Below are 20,577 nucleotides of genomic sequence, written 5' to 3' on the forward strand. Positions count from 1 at the left end.
TGGTCTTCTATGGGAAGACCTTCTGGCCTTTTATGAGTAGACCTAACGGTCTTCTATTATGAGATGTTTTCTTATGGAAGACTTAACCATAAGAAAACCTCCCATTATTCTTCTATAAAGGGACCTCCTATTCTTCTCTTCTATGAGAAGACCCTCTGGTCTTCTATGGGAAGACCTTCTGGCCTTTTATTAGTAGACTTAACGGTCTTCTACTATGGGACGTTTTCTTATGGAAAACCTCCCATTATTCTTCTATAAAGGGACCTCACAACCTTCTTCTATGAAGAGATCTTACTCTTCCTCTATACGAACTCCTACTGTTCCTTCAATAACAATACCTCCTTCCCGTCTTCTATGAGAGAGCCTTTAGGCCTTCTTCTAATAGAAGTCCTCCAGGTCGTTTTTTATAGGAAAACCTAAAAGGCCTTCTGGCCCTCTTCTGTAAAAAGATCTTCTTTTTCTTCTATAAGGGATCCTTTTGGTCTTGTATGTGGAGATCTTCTGGACATCTATGACATGATCTTCTGATCATCCCTAATACGAACTTCTGGTCATCTATTAAACTACATTATGTTCTTCTACGAGAAAACCTTCTGCTGTTCCATGAGAAGACCTTCTACTCTTTTGTGAAAGAAGTGAAGAATTCCTCCACTGTGAGAAGACTTCTTTGACTCTTAAAGTAGCGACTGGAAAATTTTCTGACCTTTTCCAAATTGGTATCACAACCTTCAAATTGGGATAAACGATTTTTTTTACTCTTTCCCACAGATTCACATGACACAATATTGACAATATATGTGTGTTACATATCACACTCGAAACACTTTTCCTTGGAATCAATCTAATGAAAAGCTCTCCACTATTGCAATAAACCTCTTTCTCCAAAAAAAGGAAACGAAAACATTTTACATAATTTACCCTAAAAAAACACAAATTTATATTCCATTAACTCATTTCCATGGAAAAACATGTCAAAGAATAAGTTCCACCCATTCCAAGAAATCGAGAAAGAAAAAAAAAACAACCATTCAAGGAGAAACCCAAGAATCCTTAATGTAAATAAAATCCTTGCTGTATTAAAAACGAGCTGAATTTATGCATTCAAGGGAGCTGGAGAATCGGTACAAAGTTATTGGCAGCACAATAGAAAAATATGGATGAAAGAAGAATCCCCAAGAAAAAAAAAAAAACACAAACACAAACATAGATCAATATTGTGAAAGAGCAGAAGCAACAACAACAATAAGAACAATGATGAAATACATTAATATTTCTAAAACAAAATGTGTTTTTTTAATCATCTGCTGCTTACGGCGGCTATGGGTGAACACAGAAAAGGCGAAGAACCCACGCAAATTTGTATGACGCCCACGTTCGGTTACACACCACAGGCATAACAAAAAATCAAACAAAAAATATATATTGAAATAAATAAAAAAAGAAGTCTCTAGCCACCCACATCCTTGACACATCCATCCGACCAATCACCCACATAGATACGGCCTGCCTTCCTTCCTTTCACCACCACAAAACCAACACCTCCCTCTCCAGCGTTTAAGGGGTCTTAAAGTTTTGAAAGTTGCTGACTTTTCATAAATATTGCCACACAATCAGGACACACAACGACAGACAGACGGAAGGATATAACCTTCGCCACCGCCTATCTATGGCATGGTTGTTGGAATTTCCACAACTTGTTGCTGCAGAAGTTGTGGAATTTCGAAATAATCAAAGTTTTTCGATTTACCCGTGGCGGGAGTCCTAGGTGCACTGCATGGCAGGAAGTTTATTTCAATATTTGCAATGTTTATGTAAATTGATGTTTATGTATACTTAATGCGCAATGCTTAAGGCGAAGAATACAGTGTAATTTATGACCGGAAGTAAGAGAAAAATGTAAGCCGAGCTACTGATGTCCCAACATATATAAGTGTCATTTAAGATCTGTAGGAAATCTTCTTGCCCTAGAAGAACTGAATTGGTTTTCACACCATAGAAGAGCTGCAGGGGGTCTTCTGTTAATTGAAGAGCTGCAGGAGGTCTCCTAGTCTTATAAGAGCTGCAAAGGGTATTCTAGCCATAAAAGAGCTACAGTAGGTCTTGTAGCCATAGAAGAGCTGCAGGAGGTCTTCTAGACAAAAAAAGACTTGCAGGAGATATTCTAGTCATAGAAGAGCTGCAGGAGGTCTACTAGACAAAGAAGACCTGCAGGAGATATTCTAGACATAGAAGAGCCTTCTAGTCGTAGAAGAGCTGCAGGAGGTGTTCTAGCTATAGAATAACTGAGAATGTCTTATGGTCATAGAATAACTTTAGGAGGTCTTAAAGGTCTTCTATTCATAGAACAGCTGCCGGAATTCTTATATTCATAGAAGAGCTGTCGGAGGCCTTTGTTTCACAAAAGAGTTGAAGGAGGTCTTCTATTCATAGAAGAGCTGTCGGAGATCTCCTAGTCATATAAGAGCTGCAAAGGGCCTTCTAGCCGTAGAAGAGCTCCAGGAGGTCTTCTAGCCATAGAAGAGCTGCAGGAGGTCTTCTAGCCATAGAAGAGCTGCAGGACGTCTTCTAGCCATAGAAGAGCTGCAGGAGGTCTTCTAGCCAAAGAAGAGCTGCAGGAGGTCTTCTAGCCATAGAAGAGCTGCAGGAGATCTTCTATCCATAGAAAAGCTGCAGGAGGTCTTCTAGCCATAGAAGATCTGCAGGAGGTCTTCTAGACAAAGAAGACCTGAAGGAGATATTCTAGTCATAGAAGAGCTGTAGGAGATATTCTAGTCATAGAAGAGCTTCAAAAGATATTCTAGTCATAGAAGAGCTGCAGGAGGTCTTAAAGGTCTTCTATTCATAGAACAGCTTCCGGAGGCCTTTCATTCACAAAAGAGCTGCAGGAGGTCTTTTATCCATAAGAGAGCTGCAGAAGGTCTTCCATCCATAGAAGATCTGCCGGAGGTCCTCTAGCCATAGCAAAACTGCCGGAGGTCTTCTAGCCAGGAAGAGCTTCAGGAGGTCATTTACTCATAGAAGAAATTAAGGAGGTCTATTTCCCAAGAAGGTGCAGGAGGTATTTTACTCATAGAAAAGATGAAGGAGGTCTACTTTCCGAGAAGAGCTGCAGAAAAAATAAATGTATAAGATGTAATAGATTACCAAATAGTCACGACAGAAGCCCAATCGTTAGATAACAAAGTAATATTCCATCTGTCTTTTCTTTTTGTTTTTAAAGTGTCATGGTCCCACATTGTGTGCCACTTTACAGCAACAAAGTCAAACGCCATATTTTTTACATATTTTTTTTAAATTTTATTGAATGAAAGCAAATAATGTCGGAAATAGCATCAAAGTTTAGAATCAGTTTAGATTTGTTCGAATTGGCCACCTTTGACACGAATTATGGCTTTCAAACGGCCAACGAAACCGTCACAGGCTGCTCGAATGTTGCTCTGCGGTGATCGACACTTTGGTATTTTTTAGAGCCAACCTTGCTTTCCAAAATACTCCAAATACAGCAGTCCAACGGATTGGTATCCGGAGATTTTGGTGGCCATTGTGCGCTGGAAATGAAGCGAGGAACCATATTTTGTAACCATTCTTGAGTGGTGCGTGCTGAGTGCGATGGTGCAGAGTCCTGTTGGAATGTCCAAGGTCTGCGGCCAAAATGTTTGCGAGCCCAAGGCTTTAATACACCCTCCAGAATATTTTCGCGATAATATTCGCCATTTATTCTGATGCCACGGTTGATTAATACGATGGGAGAACGACCATTGGCTGTTGTGTCGGGTTTGTCATGCAATAATTTTATATCTTGCATAGTTTTATTGAAGACCTTTAGTGAGTTCTGCATCCATAAATGTCTTTTATCCACCGAAGTTTTACAAAAAAAAAGAAGACCTTTAGAATATATCTTTTAATAGAAACTCGCAAAAAGTAGAATCACCCACCATTACCAATCATGATGATGTGCAGTCTAATTTTGCACCCCCAACAAGTCATTGACATTTCTCGATTCATTTATCGATGATTAACAACGTCTTTTTTTTTTTTTTTTTGTTTCTGTCATCAGTCATTAGATGTCAAAGCAAATTCTAAAAAAGAGCAACAAGTCTTTGGGTTTTATTTAGACATCATTAAAAGAAGCAAAAAAAAAAAAAAAACAAACACACCCCCAACTCAAATGATATTCACCTGCTGCTCCAATGCAAAACACACACACACCAAAGCGACAGAAATGCAAGAGATGATGCAAATCTGAGGAATGCTGGTAATTCTTGAAAGATCGACTTACGCACGCTCTCATTTGGGTGCATGCTAAAGGTGTGTGTGCGTGTGAATATGAATAAATATGTGTGTGTGTGTGGGTAAATTGTGTGTATGTTCCAATGCATTTGTCGTTCGCACAAAACACTTGACAATATTGTCAAGCATCTGTGTGCGTTGGTACTCGAAAGGCCTTAGATAATTGTGAATACCCAGTAAACAATTTTTTCCGACTGCTCTGATTTTAGATTTTTTTCCGAAATTTCTGACGTTTTTTTCAGAAATTTCTGATAGAAATTGGTCCGATTTTCTAAAGGTTTTTTTTTATAATTTCTGCACATTTTCCTGTGTTTTTAAGCGAAAAAAACTCGAAAAATGTACAAACGGAGAGAGTAGATTGTCTATTGCTCTGGCATATTCTCTCCCACATGTAAACGGATGGTGGTGGTTTGACACATTCTCTCCCATAGTAGTTGTTGTTGTGATCATTCATTTCAAGATCTCAACAACAACAAAGCGCAAAGCAAAAATGCTATTTGTTATTGTTATTGTGAACTGTTAGATTTTCCGTTGTAAAAATGTGCGTTTTGTTGTTGTTGTGAATCAGCCTAGGCTGAAAGACTGAATTAATTTTATTTTTGTTTTAAAAAGATACAGTGAATTACAAAAATTATATATATGTATATAATAACAACAAATAATTGAATTATCTGTTATCTGTTCAACTCTTTTGTGCATTAAAATACTGTATGTTATGTTCCTAATAAAAATAATATTTTTAATGTAAATGTATTATAGATGTAATATTTAAACTACATTTTTACGAAACCCGAAATAAATTGTTTGTTTTTTAAATAAATATGTGTTTTTTTTTTTTCATTTTTAAGTGGTGTGACGATTTTTTCGACATTTCTTCCGAATTCTGAGCGTTTTTTTTTCAGAAAATCTGAATTTTATTCCGAATTTTCTTTCGAATTCTCACCGATTTCTTTTAGAAAATCTGAATATTCCGCCGAATTTCCAGACGAATTCTGCCCGATTTCTTTCAGAAATTCGGAGTTGTCCTCCGAATCTTTTCCGAAAATCTAATTTTTTCTCCTATTTTTTCAAGAATTTCCACCGAATTCGGACCGAATTCGTCCAGAAAATCTAATATTTTTTCAGATTTTTTTCAGAAAATCTTTCCGAATTCGGTGACCACGTCCATACAACTTTCGTACCGAAATCGGAAGGAATTCGGAATCAGAATCGGACATTTTTTCAGAGATTCTGACAGAAATCGGACCGAATTCGGCAAAAATTGTTTACTGGGTATCTTTGCGAGTGAGTACGTGTACATGTGTGTGTGTGTGGTGAGCGAGTGCATGATGATGCTACATTCCATCATTGACAGATGGATGGATGAATGATAAGCAGAAGAAAAAAACAGAAACAGAAAAACCAGCAACGGACAGACAGACGGACACATGTTTGTTATGAAATAAATCACGTTTCGACATCTATACATCATGACAACGAAGAAAACACCAACCAACCAACCAAACAATCGACATCAGCAATGATGAGATGGTGATGATGGTGATGTTGTTGTTACTGTTGCTGCTGCTGCTGCTGGTGATGATTGTGGTTATTATTTTTTTAGGTTTGAAGAAACCAAAAAATACACACACACACACACGGAGACACACATCAACAATCCATGAAGTTTGATGAATTGTGGCAAGAATGTGTTTAATGCAAATTCATGCCCACCAAGTTCCATGGAACGCGATGGCATAAAAACCAGTAAATACAGGCATGTATGCACACATACATACCCACATCTACAGGGTGAGATGAAAAAACAGGAACCAAATTCAGATTGCTAAATGGCAGATCCTTTCAACATAGCGTAATATAGACATTTTTCTTCTATAAAAATTTGTAATGCCACCGAATGTTTTGGAAATTAATAATAACAAGTAAGAAAGCAGTAAGTTCGGCTGGGCCGAACTTTGAATACCCTCCACCATTTGGGAGGAATTAGAAAATTTGCAAAAAAAATAAAATCCACTGAAAATTCTGTTGAATTCTTTAAAATACCTAATATCGGAAGGTGCCGATATATGGAGGAATATATGATATTGTGGACCTATATGGACAAATCTATGTCTGGGGGTAAAGTACTCACCAGGAACTCCTTGTGTGGATTAAAGTGCTCACAAGGAACTCCTTGTATGGATTATCGGACAATTCCGTTGAAAAATTTGGCTAAAATCTTCGAACTTGACCTGCCTGCAGACAAAAGGGAGATCTGTGCAAAATTTTAGCTTCCTATCTTAATTCGTTTAGACTGTAGCGTGATTACAACAGACGGACAGACGGACGGACGGACAGACAGATGAACGGACAGAGCTAAATCGTCTTAGAATTTTAATATACCCTCCATACTATGTATGGTTGAGGGTATAAAAATATGGCAACCAAGCAGTCCAATGGTCTGATGTGTTCGCCCAACAAAATCGAAAGCCCACAGGGTCAGAAAAAAAACTGCAGCCAACTTCATAGTGCCGTCATTTCTAAGCCACTCGTCCGAGGGCTGTTAACATTATTCCAGTGACAGCTCATTATATTGTTTACAAGCGTACAAAAGTATTTTGGGAGAATTTTCTAGAAAATAACTTTATTCGTGATGGAATTTAAGCGTGATAGTGTGATTTCTTTATATTTGGCTGGGAAAAACCGCAAGTGGCTATCGTTAGAGCACTCCAGCATTTAAATGTGAATAAATCTTTTGTGTCTCGTACCATCGGCCGACGTCAAGGAAGTGGATGGAAGAAAACAGAGACATCAGCAGAAATGGTTCGAAAAGTATAGAAGCGACTTGTTCGAAACCCGCGTCGCAGTGATCGGAAAATGGCTCGTTAGCTGAACATATCGCAATATTCCATTCGGCAAATATTGAACAATGAGCTCGGGGTAAAGCCATTGAAATTTCAAAAAGTGCAAGAACTTACACCGCAACGAAAAGAAAATAGATTCAAAAGTGCCAAAGAGTTGCTTCGCTCGGCCAAAAGTGGTGAACTGCCGCATTTGGTTTTCTCCGATGAGAAAACATTCGTTGTCCAGCAGTACGTAAACTGCAAACAAAATGATGGTGTTTACTTGTCAGAGAGGTCAGCTGAAAATGTGAACCTTCGGTTGACCACCAAAACTCAAGCGCCGGTCATGGTGATGGTGAGGGCCGCCATAACGGCCGATGCTCGCTCTCCGCTCGTATTAATCGACCGTGGCATAAGAATAAATGCCGAATATAATATAGTGAAAATATTCTGGAGGGTGTTTTAAAGCCTTTCAGCACGCAAACATTTTGGCCGCAGACCTTATACATTCCAACAGGACTCAGCACCAACACACGCGCCACCCAAGAATGGTTACAAAATGAGGTTGCTCTCTTAATTTACTTGCCAAAGAGGTCAGCTGAAAATGTGCACCTTCGGTTGGCCACCAGAACTCAAGCGCTGGCCATGGTGATTGTGTGGGCCGCCATAACAGCCGATGGTCGCTCTCCGCTCGTACTAGTCGACCGTGGCATCAGAATAAATGCCGAATATTATCGCGAAAATGTTCTGGAGGGTGTATTAAAGCCTTGGACATTCTGACAGAACTCAGCACCATCGCACTCAGTACGCGCCACCCAAGAATGGTTATAAAATGAGGTTCCTCGTTTCATTTCCAGCGCACAATAGCCACCAAAATCTGCGGATACCAATCTGTTGGACTATTGTGTCTGGAGTAATTTGGAAAGCAAGGTTGACATTAAAAAATACCAAAGTGTCGATCACCTCAAGCCAGCCCTTCGCCGGGAATGGGCCAAAATACCGCAGGGCAACATTCGGGCAGCGTGTGACAATTTCATTGGTCGTTTGAAAGCCGTAATTCGTGCCAAAGGTGACCAATTCGAACAAATCTGCTCTTATTCTAAAACTTAATGTTACTTCCGATATTTTTTGCTTTCATTTAATAAAATTAAAAAAAAAATGTAAAAATTATGGCGTTTGACTTGTTGTTGCAGTTTTTTATGTCACCCTGTACGTTTGTTTGTAAGTATGTGTCAATTATGACAAACGTCCTGACAAACGTCCTGTTATGTCTTCGAAACAGGCTGCTTGCCTTCCTGCCTGCCTACCCAATCGCAACCTCTCAGCCTCTTTGATTTGTCATAAATTTTGCGCCTTTGTGACAATAAGATACGCATTTGTCACGATTTTATAGTACCAATATGTTCGAAGCCATAACTGCACCAGCAACAACAGCTGTACTACTACAAATGGCAGCAACAAAAACAAACAAACAACCACTGCAGTTGGAGAGAAAAATGAATGAATGCAAAAGACAAACATCAACAAGACAATGACGTCAAAAACGAGGATATTTATTGTGTTCGATACAGTTGATGCAGAGCAGATAGCTAGAGGATGATGGAGGGCAGTGCAAATATTGTTATGTAGGGAAATTGCAAGCGGACAATAGGGTGGGTAGAAATAGTAAAAAACTGAATGAAAAATTATTTCACATTCAAAAGGAGATTCTAAAGAGACGACCTTTAACATGAGCCTTGACAGACCTTTTGAAAATGAAAAAAAAAACATGGGCTTTTTTAATTCATTGAAGACATTGCTAGTTTTTTTCTCACTATGTTTCTGGACTTTATATTGGGCGCAATATCTATCTTTCTTCTAATTTACACAGAAACACAGCCTTGAAATTTCAAAATAAACTGCAATCTATATTAGCTGTTGGTTATAAGAGGGTTTTATGCCCCCACATTGGGCGCCAACTTAATTATTTTTTCCCTTTTTTAATGACAGCGAAATGGAAAACTAATTTTCCAAATGTTGAGGGCAGAAGTATAACCACTGGTTCATTCAAATAGCATTTTTGGCCTTACATTGGGCGCCATTTTTAACTTTTTTCTCTCACCGTGAAATGGATAACGGACTTATCAACGACAGAAGGACAACGGTTAAATTGAAAAATTAAATACCAACTGAATTTTCTACTCGTTCTTTATAAGGGCTTTGGTCCCATGTTGGGCGGCACTTAACTTTTCTTTCAATTTGCTGACAGCGAGATGAATAAAAGAGATACAAACTTTTCACAGGAGAGAAGCACAGCCATTGAAAACATCTAACACATTTGTTCGTTATACTGGGCACCACGTTGGGCGCCATCATAACAGAGCAAATATTTTTATGTAGGAAAATTGCAAGCGTACTGTAGAGTTGTTAGAAATAGTAAATAACTAAATATAAAAATTATTTCATGCTCAAAAGAGGTCCTAAAGGCATGATCATTAACATGATCCTTGTCAGACCTTTTGATCATGAATAATTGATATGCTTGAGAGTCTATCTACCAGAATATCTATAAAATTTCTTTATCAGTAGAAGGTATTGAAAGTTATCCATAAATCAAGTAGGCAAGAGGTTTTTTGACCGAAGATTGTCAACAGGTCTTCAACTGAACCTTTTTTAGAGAACGTCTATAGGTATATCTCATAATTGTCTCCTAGAAAATAGTCAAACATTAAAAATATATTGAGGACAACTTTAAACTTTTGTTAGGAAAATATACATCCATCAGTTGGCTTTATGCAACGAAACTACGATGTCTGAACAAATAAAAAAAGAAAGACTTACTTAAAACATATCTCCTTCTCATAGGAATAATAAACGTTTATTGAATGAAAGCAAAAAATGTCGGAAATAGCACCAAATTTTAGAATAAGTTTAGATTTGTTCGAATTGTTCATCTTTGGCACGAAATATGGCCATCAAACGGCCAATGAAACCATCACACCCTGCCCGAATGTTGCTCTGTGGTATTTTGGCCCATTCCCGACGAAGCGTTTGCTTGAGGCGATCGACTCTTTGGTATTTTTTAGCCTTCCAAAATACTCCAGAGACAATAGTCCAACGGATTGGTATCCGGAGATTTTGGTGGCTATTGTGCGTTGAGAATGAAGCGAGGAATCTCATTTTGTAACCATTCTTGGGTGGCGCGTGCTGAGTGCGATGGTGCTGAGTCCTGTTGGAATGTCCAAGGTCTGTGGCTAAAATGTTTGCGTGCCCAAGGCTTTAATACACCCTCCAGTATATTTTCTCGATAATATTCGGCATTTATTCGATTAATACGAGCGGAGAACGACCATCGGCTATTATTGCGGCCCACACCATCACCATGGCCGGCGCTTGAGTTCTGGTGGCCAACCGAAGGTGCACATTTTCAGCTGGCCTCTTTGGCAAGTACACACGATCATTTTGATAGTTTACAAACGGCTGGACAACAAATGTTTTATCATCAGAGAAATAAAAATTCGGCAGTTCTCCACTTTTGGCCAAGCGAAACAACTCTTAGGTCTTTTGAGTATATTTTCTTTCTCTTGCGGTGTAAGTTCTTGCACTTTTTGGAATTTCAATGGCTTTACCTCGAGCTCATATTTCAATATTTGCCGAATGGAATGTTACGATATGTTCAGCTCACGAGCCCTTTTTTCGGACACTGCGACGCGGATTTCGATCAGGTCGCTTTTTTTACTTTTCGAACCATTTCTGCTAATGTTGCTGGTTTCTTCCGTCCACTTCCTTGACGTCGGGCTACGCTACCAGTATCAAGGCAACGAGCAATGGTACGAGACATAAAAGATTTATTCACATTTAAATGCTGGAGTGCACTATCGATAGCCACTTGTGGTTTTCCCGTCAGATATAAAGGAATCACACTATCACTCTTAAATTCCTTCACGATTAATTTTTATTCTGGAAAATTCTCACAAAAATGCTTTTGTACGCCTGTAAACAATATAATGAGCTGTCACTGGAATAATTTTAGCGGCTGTCGGACGAGTGGCTTAGAAATGACAGCAGTCTGAAGATGGTTGCAGTTTTTTCATCTCACCTAGTATATTGTCCTCTAAAGCAATAAGTGTAGCCGCCTTTTCGGCGTAACTCTTATTTTAGACAAATAATTGTCCAACGGTGTCAAATCGCAGATCCGAAGTAGCCAACTGACGTCAGACTTTGTGGCTGATAATGGGATTTTCAAAATAAAAACCAGTAAGGAAAGCTCAAAAGTCGGGCGGGCCGACTATATGATACCCTACATCACTATGAATATTTAGTAGAGCTCTCGTAAAAATGTTTATACAGGGCATTTCAGAGCTCTATGAGATATTTGGTACAAAATCAATATCTATCTAATTCTATCGTGCATTTTACGAACTATAGCTATCTCTGAACCGGGTTTCTCCAAATTTGACGTATTAGCTTCTAGACTGAATTCGGTCTTATGTACGAAAATTCAGGTGATTTGGGCTGATATTGACCATTTAGTGCGCAATTAACCTGAAATCGGATGAAACATATATATGGTTGCTATATCTATATCTGAACCGATTTTCACTAAATTTGATATACTTGCTTCTAGGCTGAATTTGGTCCGATGTACTAAAATTCAGTCCATTTGGACTTATATCGGCCATTTGGTGCACAATTAACCCGAAATCGGATGAAGATATATATGGGAGCTATATCCAAATCTGAACCGATTTCGATAAAATTACAAACAGCTATTTCTGGGCTGTATCTTATATCTGGTACCAAATATCATTCTTGTGGAGTGCATATTACGAATGTGAGAGGCTTAAACACCAAATCGGATAAAACATACATATGGGAGCTATAGCTGTTTCTGAACCGATTGTCTCCAAATTTGTTGTATTTGCTTTAAGGCTAATCTCGGTCACATGTGCCAAAATTCGGGCCATTTGGGCTGATATTGGCCATTTGGTGGTCAATTAACCCGAAATCGGATGAATATATATATATGGGAGCTATATCCAAATCTGAACCGATTTCGATTAAATTTAAAACAGCTATTTCTGTGCTCCATCTAATACCTGGTACCAAATATCACGGTTGTGGAGTGCATAGTAGGAATGTGAGGGACTTAAAGATCAAATCGGATGAAAGATATATATGGGAGCTATAGCTATATCTGAACCGATTTTCTGTTTGATATACTTGCTTCTAGGCCGAACTCGGTTGGGTGTGCCAAAATTCAGGTAATTTGGACTGATAGTGGACATTTGGTGCACATTTAACCCGAAATCGGATGAAGATATATATGGGAGCTATATCAAAATTTGATCCGATTCTCACCAATTTCAATAGGGTTGGGCCAAAAAAATATTGCTTGGAAAATTTCATCTCAATCGGATAATAAATGCGACCTGCATTTTGTTCACAAGAATACATGGACAGACGGACGGACGGACGGACAGACGGACTGACATGCATAAATCGACTCAGAAAGTGATTCTATGAAGGTTCTCAAAAGTAACTATGGGTCTATCTCGTTTCCTTCTGCATGTTACAAACAAATGCACAAAGACATAATACCCTTACCACTATGTGGTGTAGGGTATAAAAAGAAAGAAAACAGGTCGCAAAACATCGAGTGTATCTTCGGCTGTGCAGCTCTGTTAAACCAAATGTTGCCAATATCCTTTTCTTCAATTTTTGTGCACTAAAATTTGTTCGAAATGGCCACTCCTTGCTTATTTTAAAAGTTAAATGGCCCAACTATGTCTCTGGGCTAAAATCCGTAGCAAACAGTAATTCGTTTTTCTGGGTTTACATGCGGACCTGACAGTGTTTCTTTTCTTCCAAAAATCCGTTCGTGTTATCGTTTAAAAGAACCGTTAAAGGACGTCCCGGTATTTATTTAAAAGGCCCCATAATTTTTCATAGATACGAAAAAGAAATCCAAAATTTAAAGACTTGAATAGCCTTTGAAAAATCCATGGTCTAAAGGCTTGAATATCCTTAAAAAAATACCACGACTGTGAAGACTTAAAAAGAATCCATTAAAACGCCTGACTTTGAAGTCTTGAATATTCATTTATAGTTAAAGGCTAATGCAATATTGTGCCATAATTAAGACTAGGCAGAGCCTCACTATTGAAAATTCACAACTTGGAAAATCATCAAATCCTCAGAGTTTGGTTTTTACAGCGGAGATATATGACCTTTCATGGATTTGCTGCGGGTAGAATCCATTTCACGGGACTTCTAAAGATAGAATGTCTCTTGCTCTTCTTCTTTTACAGTTCCTAGGGGAATATTGAGCCATTTAACCGAATTCCCATAGAATCGATGGAATATCTTCATCTTTATGGCGAAGTGTTTCTAGAGGTCTGTTGTCCTTGTTTTCCTTTAGAAGTCTACTATCTTTTATACTTTACATCGTAAAATATTCAAAAAGAGAATAAACCACTCTAATATCCGATGGAATAGAAAATAATCAATGATCTATTATTTATTGTCGTATGACATTAACTGCACGCAGCGACAGGAAGTTGGTTGTAATGCTATTAATTAAAAGACAATTCATCGACTATTATTAGGTCGACTGCAGCTAATAATAGCCGGAATATTAAATAACTATTTTAAATCGAATAGTGTAATAACTTTTAGTGCTAAAGGAAAACCACACACACACACAAATGCATCCCCCGAGACAGTAAAGGTCATGTGGCGTATGAGCCATGGTCAATGACATACGCACATTGATCATACGCCACCAAGGGCAAATGGATACATGAAAAAGATTGGTTGGGCAACAGGATGGGTGTTTTATTATACCCTACACCACATAGTGTAAGGGTATTATGTCTTTGTGCATTTGTTTGTAACATGGAGAAGGAAACGAGATCAGCATAGAATCACCAATTGAGTCGATTTATGCATGTCCGTCCTGTCTGTCTCTCCATGTATTTTTGTAAACAAAGTACAGGTCGCATTTATTATTCGATTGAGATGAAATTTTCTGAATAACATTTGTTTAGCTCAATGACAAACCCTATTGAAATTGGTGAAAATCGGTCAAAATTTAGATATAGCTCCCATATATGTCTTCATCCGATTTTAGGTTTCTTGTGCACTAAAAAGGCTAATATCAGTCCTAATGGTGTGAATTTTGCTACATCCGACCGAATTCGGCCTACAAGCATGTGCTTCAAATTTGGTGAAAATCGGTTCAGATATAACTATAGCCCCCATATAGTGTGTTGTATCCGATTTTAGTTGTCTTGTGCACCAAATGGCTAATATCAATCCAAATGGTGTGAATTTTGCTACATCCGACCGAATTTAGCCTACACACAGGTGTTTCAAATTTGATGAAAATCGGTTCAGATATAACTATAGCCCCCATATTTATATGTTTCATCCGATTTGGTATTTAAGTCTCCATTATTTGTAATATGTACTCCACAAGATATTTAGCACCAGATATCAGATACAGCCTAGCAATTCATGATTCAAATTTTATCAAGATCGGTTCCGATTTGGATATAGCCTCCCATATATATTCTCATCCGATTTTAAGTTTCTTGTGCACCAAATGACTAATATCAGTTTAAATGGTGTGAATTTTGGCACTTCAGACCGAATTAAGCCTACAAACATGTGCTTCAAATTTGATGAAAATCGGCTAAGATATAGCTGAAGCTCCCATATATATGTTTCATCCGATTTGGTGTTTAAGTCCCTCATATTCGTAAAATGTACGATACAAGTATAATATTTGGTACCAGATATCAGATACAGCCAAGAAATAGATGTTTTCAATTTTATGAAGATCGGCTCAGATTTGGATGTATCATTATCCGATTTCAGGTTTATTGTGCACAAAACAGCTAATATTAGCCCATATGGAGTGAATTTTCGCAATTCAGCCGAATTTAGCAAATTCGCTCCCATATATATGTTTCATCGGATTTGGTGTTTAAATCTCCAACTTTCGGAATATCCAGACTTTCGAAATACCAGATATGTCATAGAGCTCAGAAATTGTATTATAAACCTTTCTTTTACGAGAGCTCTACTGAATATGCATAGTGGTGTAGGGTTATATATAGTCGGCCCCGCCCGACTTTTGAGCTTCCCTTACTGGTTTTATATGAAGAAGGACATTTTAGTTTAATTTATTTATTTTTTTTAATTTTTACAAGAGTAATGTTTAAAAAATATAAAAATTAAAAAAAAAAAACTTAAACTTTACTTTTTAAATCTCCTCCAACTTACCTTGTCATTACTAGATTCTAATTGATTTCCAGAGTTCATATGAACGTTTATTTTGATAAAATCTATATTGAATCGGCAACGAAAAAAAAAAATGAGCAAATATTTATTTGTATGTTTTCTCAAACAAAAGAGTCCTCGAGTTTTGTTTCCTTTGTAGATTTTCACAAAACTGCAAGTGGGAGGGGGGTTAAATCACTTTTTTCGTAGATTTTCCTTTTTTCCTTCGTTTTTTATGCTGCTGCTGTTTTTCTCAGCAAATGCAAACACACGAAAACAACGTGGCTTCGGTTTTATATTTACGTTTTGTTAGATATTTCTTTTTTCTCGTCTTTTTCGTATTTGTGTTTTTTTTTTCGTTTTTCTATTTAGAATTTAAAATAAAGTGTGTCAACATCTGGCAGACGTGTGCACTACGACACAGGCGGAACGCAAAACAAAAAGAGGTCGTTATTTACAGGTTTATCTTTAAATTCGTTTATTTCGTATTGGTTATTTTCGTTTTTTTTTTTTTTTTTTTTTTTTTCAAACACTATTTTATATTCGATTTGATTTTTTTTGGCAAAAGTTTCGTTTCAATTATTTTGCGTAGAAAATTATTTTAATGGTAATTTAATGCAAATGTTCAGATGTGAAATCGACCGCAATTGTAGCTGATTGAGAAAAAGAGTAGAGTAAATTGAATTGATGTTGTTGAGGAAAAAAAGAACAAATGATATGAAATTAAAAAAAAAAAAAAAAATAAAGAAATTCTCAATGTTGTTATTTTTTTTAGAGAATTTTCATAAGAAATCACTGAAATGCGGAGTAAAGGTAGAAAACCTTTATTTCACAAAATTGAAATCTATCAACATATGTACGAAGATAGACCACAGCGTAGCTCTAAAATAACTAGAAACATGGACCACAAGTAGTGGGAAATTGAGATGAGTGTGGGAATTTTAAAGACGAAAAATTAAAACATTCTTTGGTGTCAAAAATATTAGAGCTTTTCTTGGAGAAGTGAGAATACTATTTGGGAGTAAAGAAAAAAACGTTTTTAAGCCAAATTTTTATAAACATTTTCAGCAGGGACAATAGAAAATTAGGACAAATTTTTATAAATTCGAAAAGAGTACCTGAGGACGACCAGACAGAATGACCACAGAAGCCTATTTTAATAAAAAAAGGCAATATTTCAAAGGAATTTTCAGCTTGGCGTATGGTCAAAGCTAGAACTCTTAGGACTCAACCGAAAAGTGTGGAATTAAAAAAAAACAATTTCAAAATCTGGAATACATGTCTCATTTTATTTCAGGCCCGAAAACGAACTGAACATTACGTTTTCAACAGGAAATTAGTTCCTTGTATAGTTCCGTGGACTCCGGTCGTTTGTAAGAAACTCCTGCGTATTGATAACATGAAATAAATGAAATCGATCATACGTTTAGGAAATTATGCAACAAACTATGAACTAGATTGACACAACTCTAGACTTAGTACGATTTGGTCGGAAGTAAATGCTAATAACTTAGCGATAAAAGCAACAATCCTTATGCCGTAGAATCTGTATTCGATGATAACGATGTAAGCCTGGGGTCAACGTCAAATACTCAGAGGGGAAGATTGGAAAAACCTGAGTCCTTGAGCAACCCAAAAAAATAGGAAAATAAGTTTAAAAGTATCAGTCGGTTTTACCGACAGATAAACAGGGTGAGATGAAAAAACTGCAACCAACATCAGACAGCTGCAAGCCACTCGTCCGAAAGCTGTTAAAATTAAAAATTATTCCAGCGTAAAAAAACCCCTTTTGGTGAGAATTTTCCAGAAGAAAAAGTTATTCGTGATGGAATTCAAGCGTGATGGTGGAATTTCTTCATATTTGGCTGGAAAACCACAAGTAGCTATCGTTTGGGCACTTCAGCATTTAAATGTGAATAAACCTTTTGTGTCTCGTACCATCGCTCATTACCGTGCTAGTGGTAGCGTAGCCCAACGTCAAGGAAGTGGGCGGAAGGAAACAGCAACATCAGCAGAATGGTTCGAAAAGTAAAGAAGAAACTTGATCGCAGTGGCCGAAAAATGGCTCGTGATCTGAACATATCGCAATATTCCATTCGGCAAATATTGAAAAATGAGCTCGGGGTAAGGCCATTGAAAGTGCAAGAACTTACAGGGCAACAGAAAGCAAATGGACTCAAAAGAGCTAAAGAGGTGCTTCGCTTGGCCGAAAGTGGTGAACTGCCGAATTTGGTTTTCTCCGATGAGAAAACATTCGTTGTTCAACAGTTTGTAAACAAACAAAATGATGGTGTTTACTTTACTTGCCAAAGAGGTCAGCTGAAAATGTGGACCTTCGGCTGGCCACCAGAACTCAAGCGCCGTCCATGGTAATTGTGTGGGCCGCCATAACAGCCGATGGTCGCTCTCCGCTCGTATTAATCGACCGTGTCATCAGAATAAATGCCGGATATTATCGAGAAAATATTCTGGAGGGTATGGTTTCATTGGCCGTTTAAAGGTCATATTTCGTGCCAAAGGTGACCAATTCGAACATTTAAAAAAAACGTAAAAATTATGGCCTTTGATTTGGTTGCAGATTTTTTTATCTCACCCTTTATACCCTCAGCCAATGTTCGATTACAAAATATATGTTGAAATCTGTTATGATTATCCATTTCATGTCGGACCTAATTTAATATGATATAAATATTGCGACGTGCCACTTTTGGACAACATATGTCATAATTTTTACAAAATACTCAAATGTGCGTGATATACAAGATATAGTCGAGCGAAGTAGCGCATTTTCATACTTCATCCAATATAGATAAAAATATTGATGCGGGCAAAATTACAAGAAAATCGAACGTTTATATCCAATTTTATGCGAAATCATAAATTCCATATTCATCTCAGGTTTTTGTTTGAGAGAAAAATGCAGATATAGCAAGTTGTAAAGAATCGCTGACTGGTGGGGTAGGTTTCCCCCTATGTGGGGGAGGTTTCAGAAAGAATGTTCCGATTTCCACCATCTTTATAATATATCTTGTGTTGATGGAAGTATTGGAATCGAATGTTAATTTCACGTTATACGAGCATCATGGATATTCAAAATTCTGACCAGTTGTGAAGCAGGTACCAGAAGGGGTGGAGCGATATATTCCATATTTACATCAGATCTTGTGTTAGTACAAATAATGGAATTTGCGAAATATGAAGAGAATCTTATACTTATTTGGAATTTTATTATCGTTTTGGTTATTCAAAACTTTGACTCTTGGTGGGGGAGGTACCAGAAGGAATGTTCCAATCTCCACCATCTTTATAACATATATTGTGTTGATAGAATATTAAAAATGTGTCAAGTCCGAATGGAATTGGATGTCAATTTCGCGTTATATGAGCTTCATGGAGGAGGGGAGGTACCAGAAGGAGTGCGCCGATATATCCCATCTTCACAGCGTATCTTGTGTTAGTAGAAATAATGGGAAGTGGGAAATATGAGGAGAATCTGATACTAATTTCGAATTTTATAATCATTTTGGTTATTCAAAATTCTGACTCTATGTGGGGGAGGTAGCAGAAGGGATGCTCCGATCTCTACCATCTTTATAACAGATCTTGTGTTGATAGAAATATTAAGATGTGCCAAGTTTGAATGGAATCGGATATTAATTTCGGGTTTTATGAGCTTGGATGGATTTGCTAAATGTTGACCCTTTGTGGGGGAGGTACCAGAAGTAGTTTTCCGATATATTCTATCTTCACAGCAGATCTTGGGTTAAACAAAATATTGTGATGTGTGTAATTTGACTCTCACATCACATTTTGTAAGAGTTGAAATTATTAACAATTTTGAACCTTTGTGGTGGGGGGCAAAATATTGGAGCAAAATCTCTTTCTGCGCAGTATTTTTTTTATTTTTTTTTTTTTTTTCGAAAATTTTGTGGGGGTGGTACCAGAAGGTGTGGACCGAAATTTTCCATTTCCGAATTCGATCTAAGTTTGATAATAATATTATGTTGTAGCAAGTAGGTACCAAATCGGATATTTCCTTAAAGAGTTATCGTGCGCATCAGCCAGACGGACAAATTTAGATTGGCTCCAAATGTCCTGAAACGGATTTGGACCAAAGAGACCTAGGGTCTTAATTCGTTATTTCGATGAGGCATCTTGGCTGAGGGCATATAAACCTATTTCAATATGATTTTCTTTAATATTTTTTTATAATTTCTTTGCAATCCACTTTCAGAAATTTACGTTTCGCAATTCGATTTGCAAGCCATTTAATAAAACATACGTATGGCAACACTTTAGAACGCAATTGCAGCAGAAGTGCAACAGTTGTTTTTCTTAATTTTGCTTTTGTTTCAGTGAGCAGGGCACCGAGTGGCAAAGTGGGTAGTTTTCCTTCTATTTCTTGTGATTTTTTTTTTCGTTTTGGCGTTTAAAGGTATTCTGTTCACCTTTTGTTGGCTGCTCTTTGATTTCTTTTCGTTTTTTGTGAATCTTTTTTTGTTTTGTGTTTTGCCCTTTTTCTTTACGTTTGTTTTGGTTTTGATTTGGTTTTTTTTTTATTTCACATTTGGGGGTGAGAGCAAAATCTACACACGCACAAGCAGCGGATCGAAAAAACACAGCGGCATGCAAAAAAAAACAACAACGCAAAATCAAATGTAAAAGAAAAATCACAGAATCAACGCAAAACGAAATGATTCGCAACAAAAAATCAGAGAAGGAGGCACACTGTGTGGTTGGTTGTTTGGACGCGGTCACATTCGTGGAACGACTAATGTGAAAAGGTAATCAAAATTGCACGAGTAGACTTAATTATTGAGTGCATTGCTGCAGCATACCACAGGCAGGCAGGCAGGCAGGCAAACGAACAGCACCATTCACCAGTCGTCAGGCTAGCCAAGCTAAGCCAGCAGCGGCAACGGCAACGGCAACCACCACATATTGAGAGACAGCATACATCGATCAACATCAAAGCGCAACATCATGCATTTTGGGTCCGCCACAGAAAAAACAAAGCTCATACCAAGCTCCTCTCCACATACCAACAAACATATGGCAATTGATATCACACTCACACACACACTCTCCAACCGGAGCAGAGTAATAGAAGCGTAATATCAACCATCAACAGCAAGAGTAGCAGTCTCATAGACCAGAATTCACCTGTACCCCCTCAGGTCCCCAACCAGCATCTATGCCA

The 20,577-nt window shown here is 37.6% G+C and overlaps 1 protein-coding gene across 2 annotated transcripts in view; it reads right to left on the reverse strand.

Moving 5' to 3' along the window:
* LOC101895243 (terminal nucleotidyltransferase 5C) overlaps nucleotides 1-20,577 on the reverse strand; it is a 382,289-nt gene that overhangs the window by 191,907 nt on the left and 169,805 nt on the right. The window contains exon 1 of one of the 2 annotated variants that reach the window (XM_011292600.3): nucleotides 15,381-15,908. The exons of the other annotated variant lie outside the window; for it this stretch is intronic. Within the exon in view, the coding sequence (XP_011290902.1) occupies nucleotides 15,381-15,419 (39 nt within the window). The 5' untranslated portion in view covers nucleotides 15,420-15,908. Of the gene's footprint in view, nucleotides 1-15,380; nucleotides 15,909-20,577 lie in introns of those variants that run through there. 2 annotated transcript variants of the gene reach the window in all.

This window comes from Musca domestica, unplaced genomic scaffold (genome assembly GCF_030504385.1).
Source record: "Musca domestica strain aabys unplaced genomic scaffold, Musca_domestica.polishedcontigs.V.1.1 16, whole genome shotgun sequence".
NCBI lineage: Eukaryota > Metazoa > Arthropoda > Insecta > Diptera > Muscidae > Musca > Musca domestica.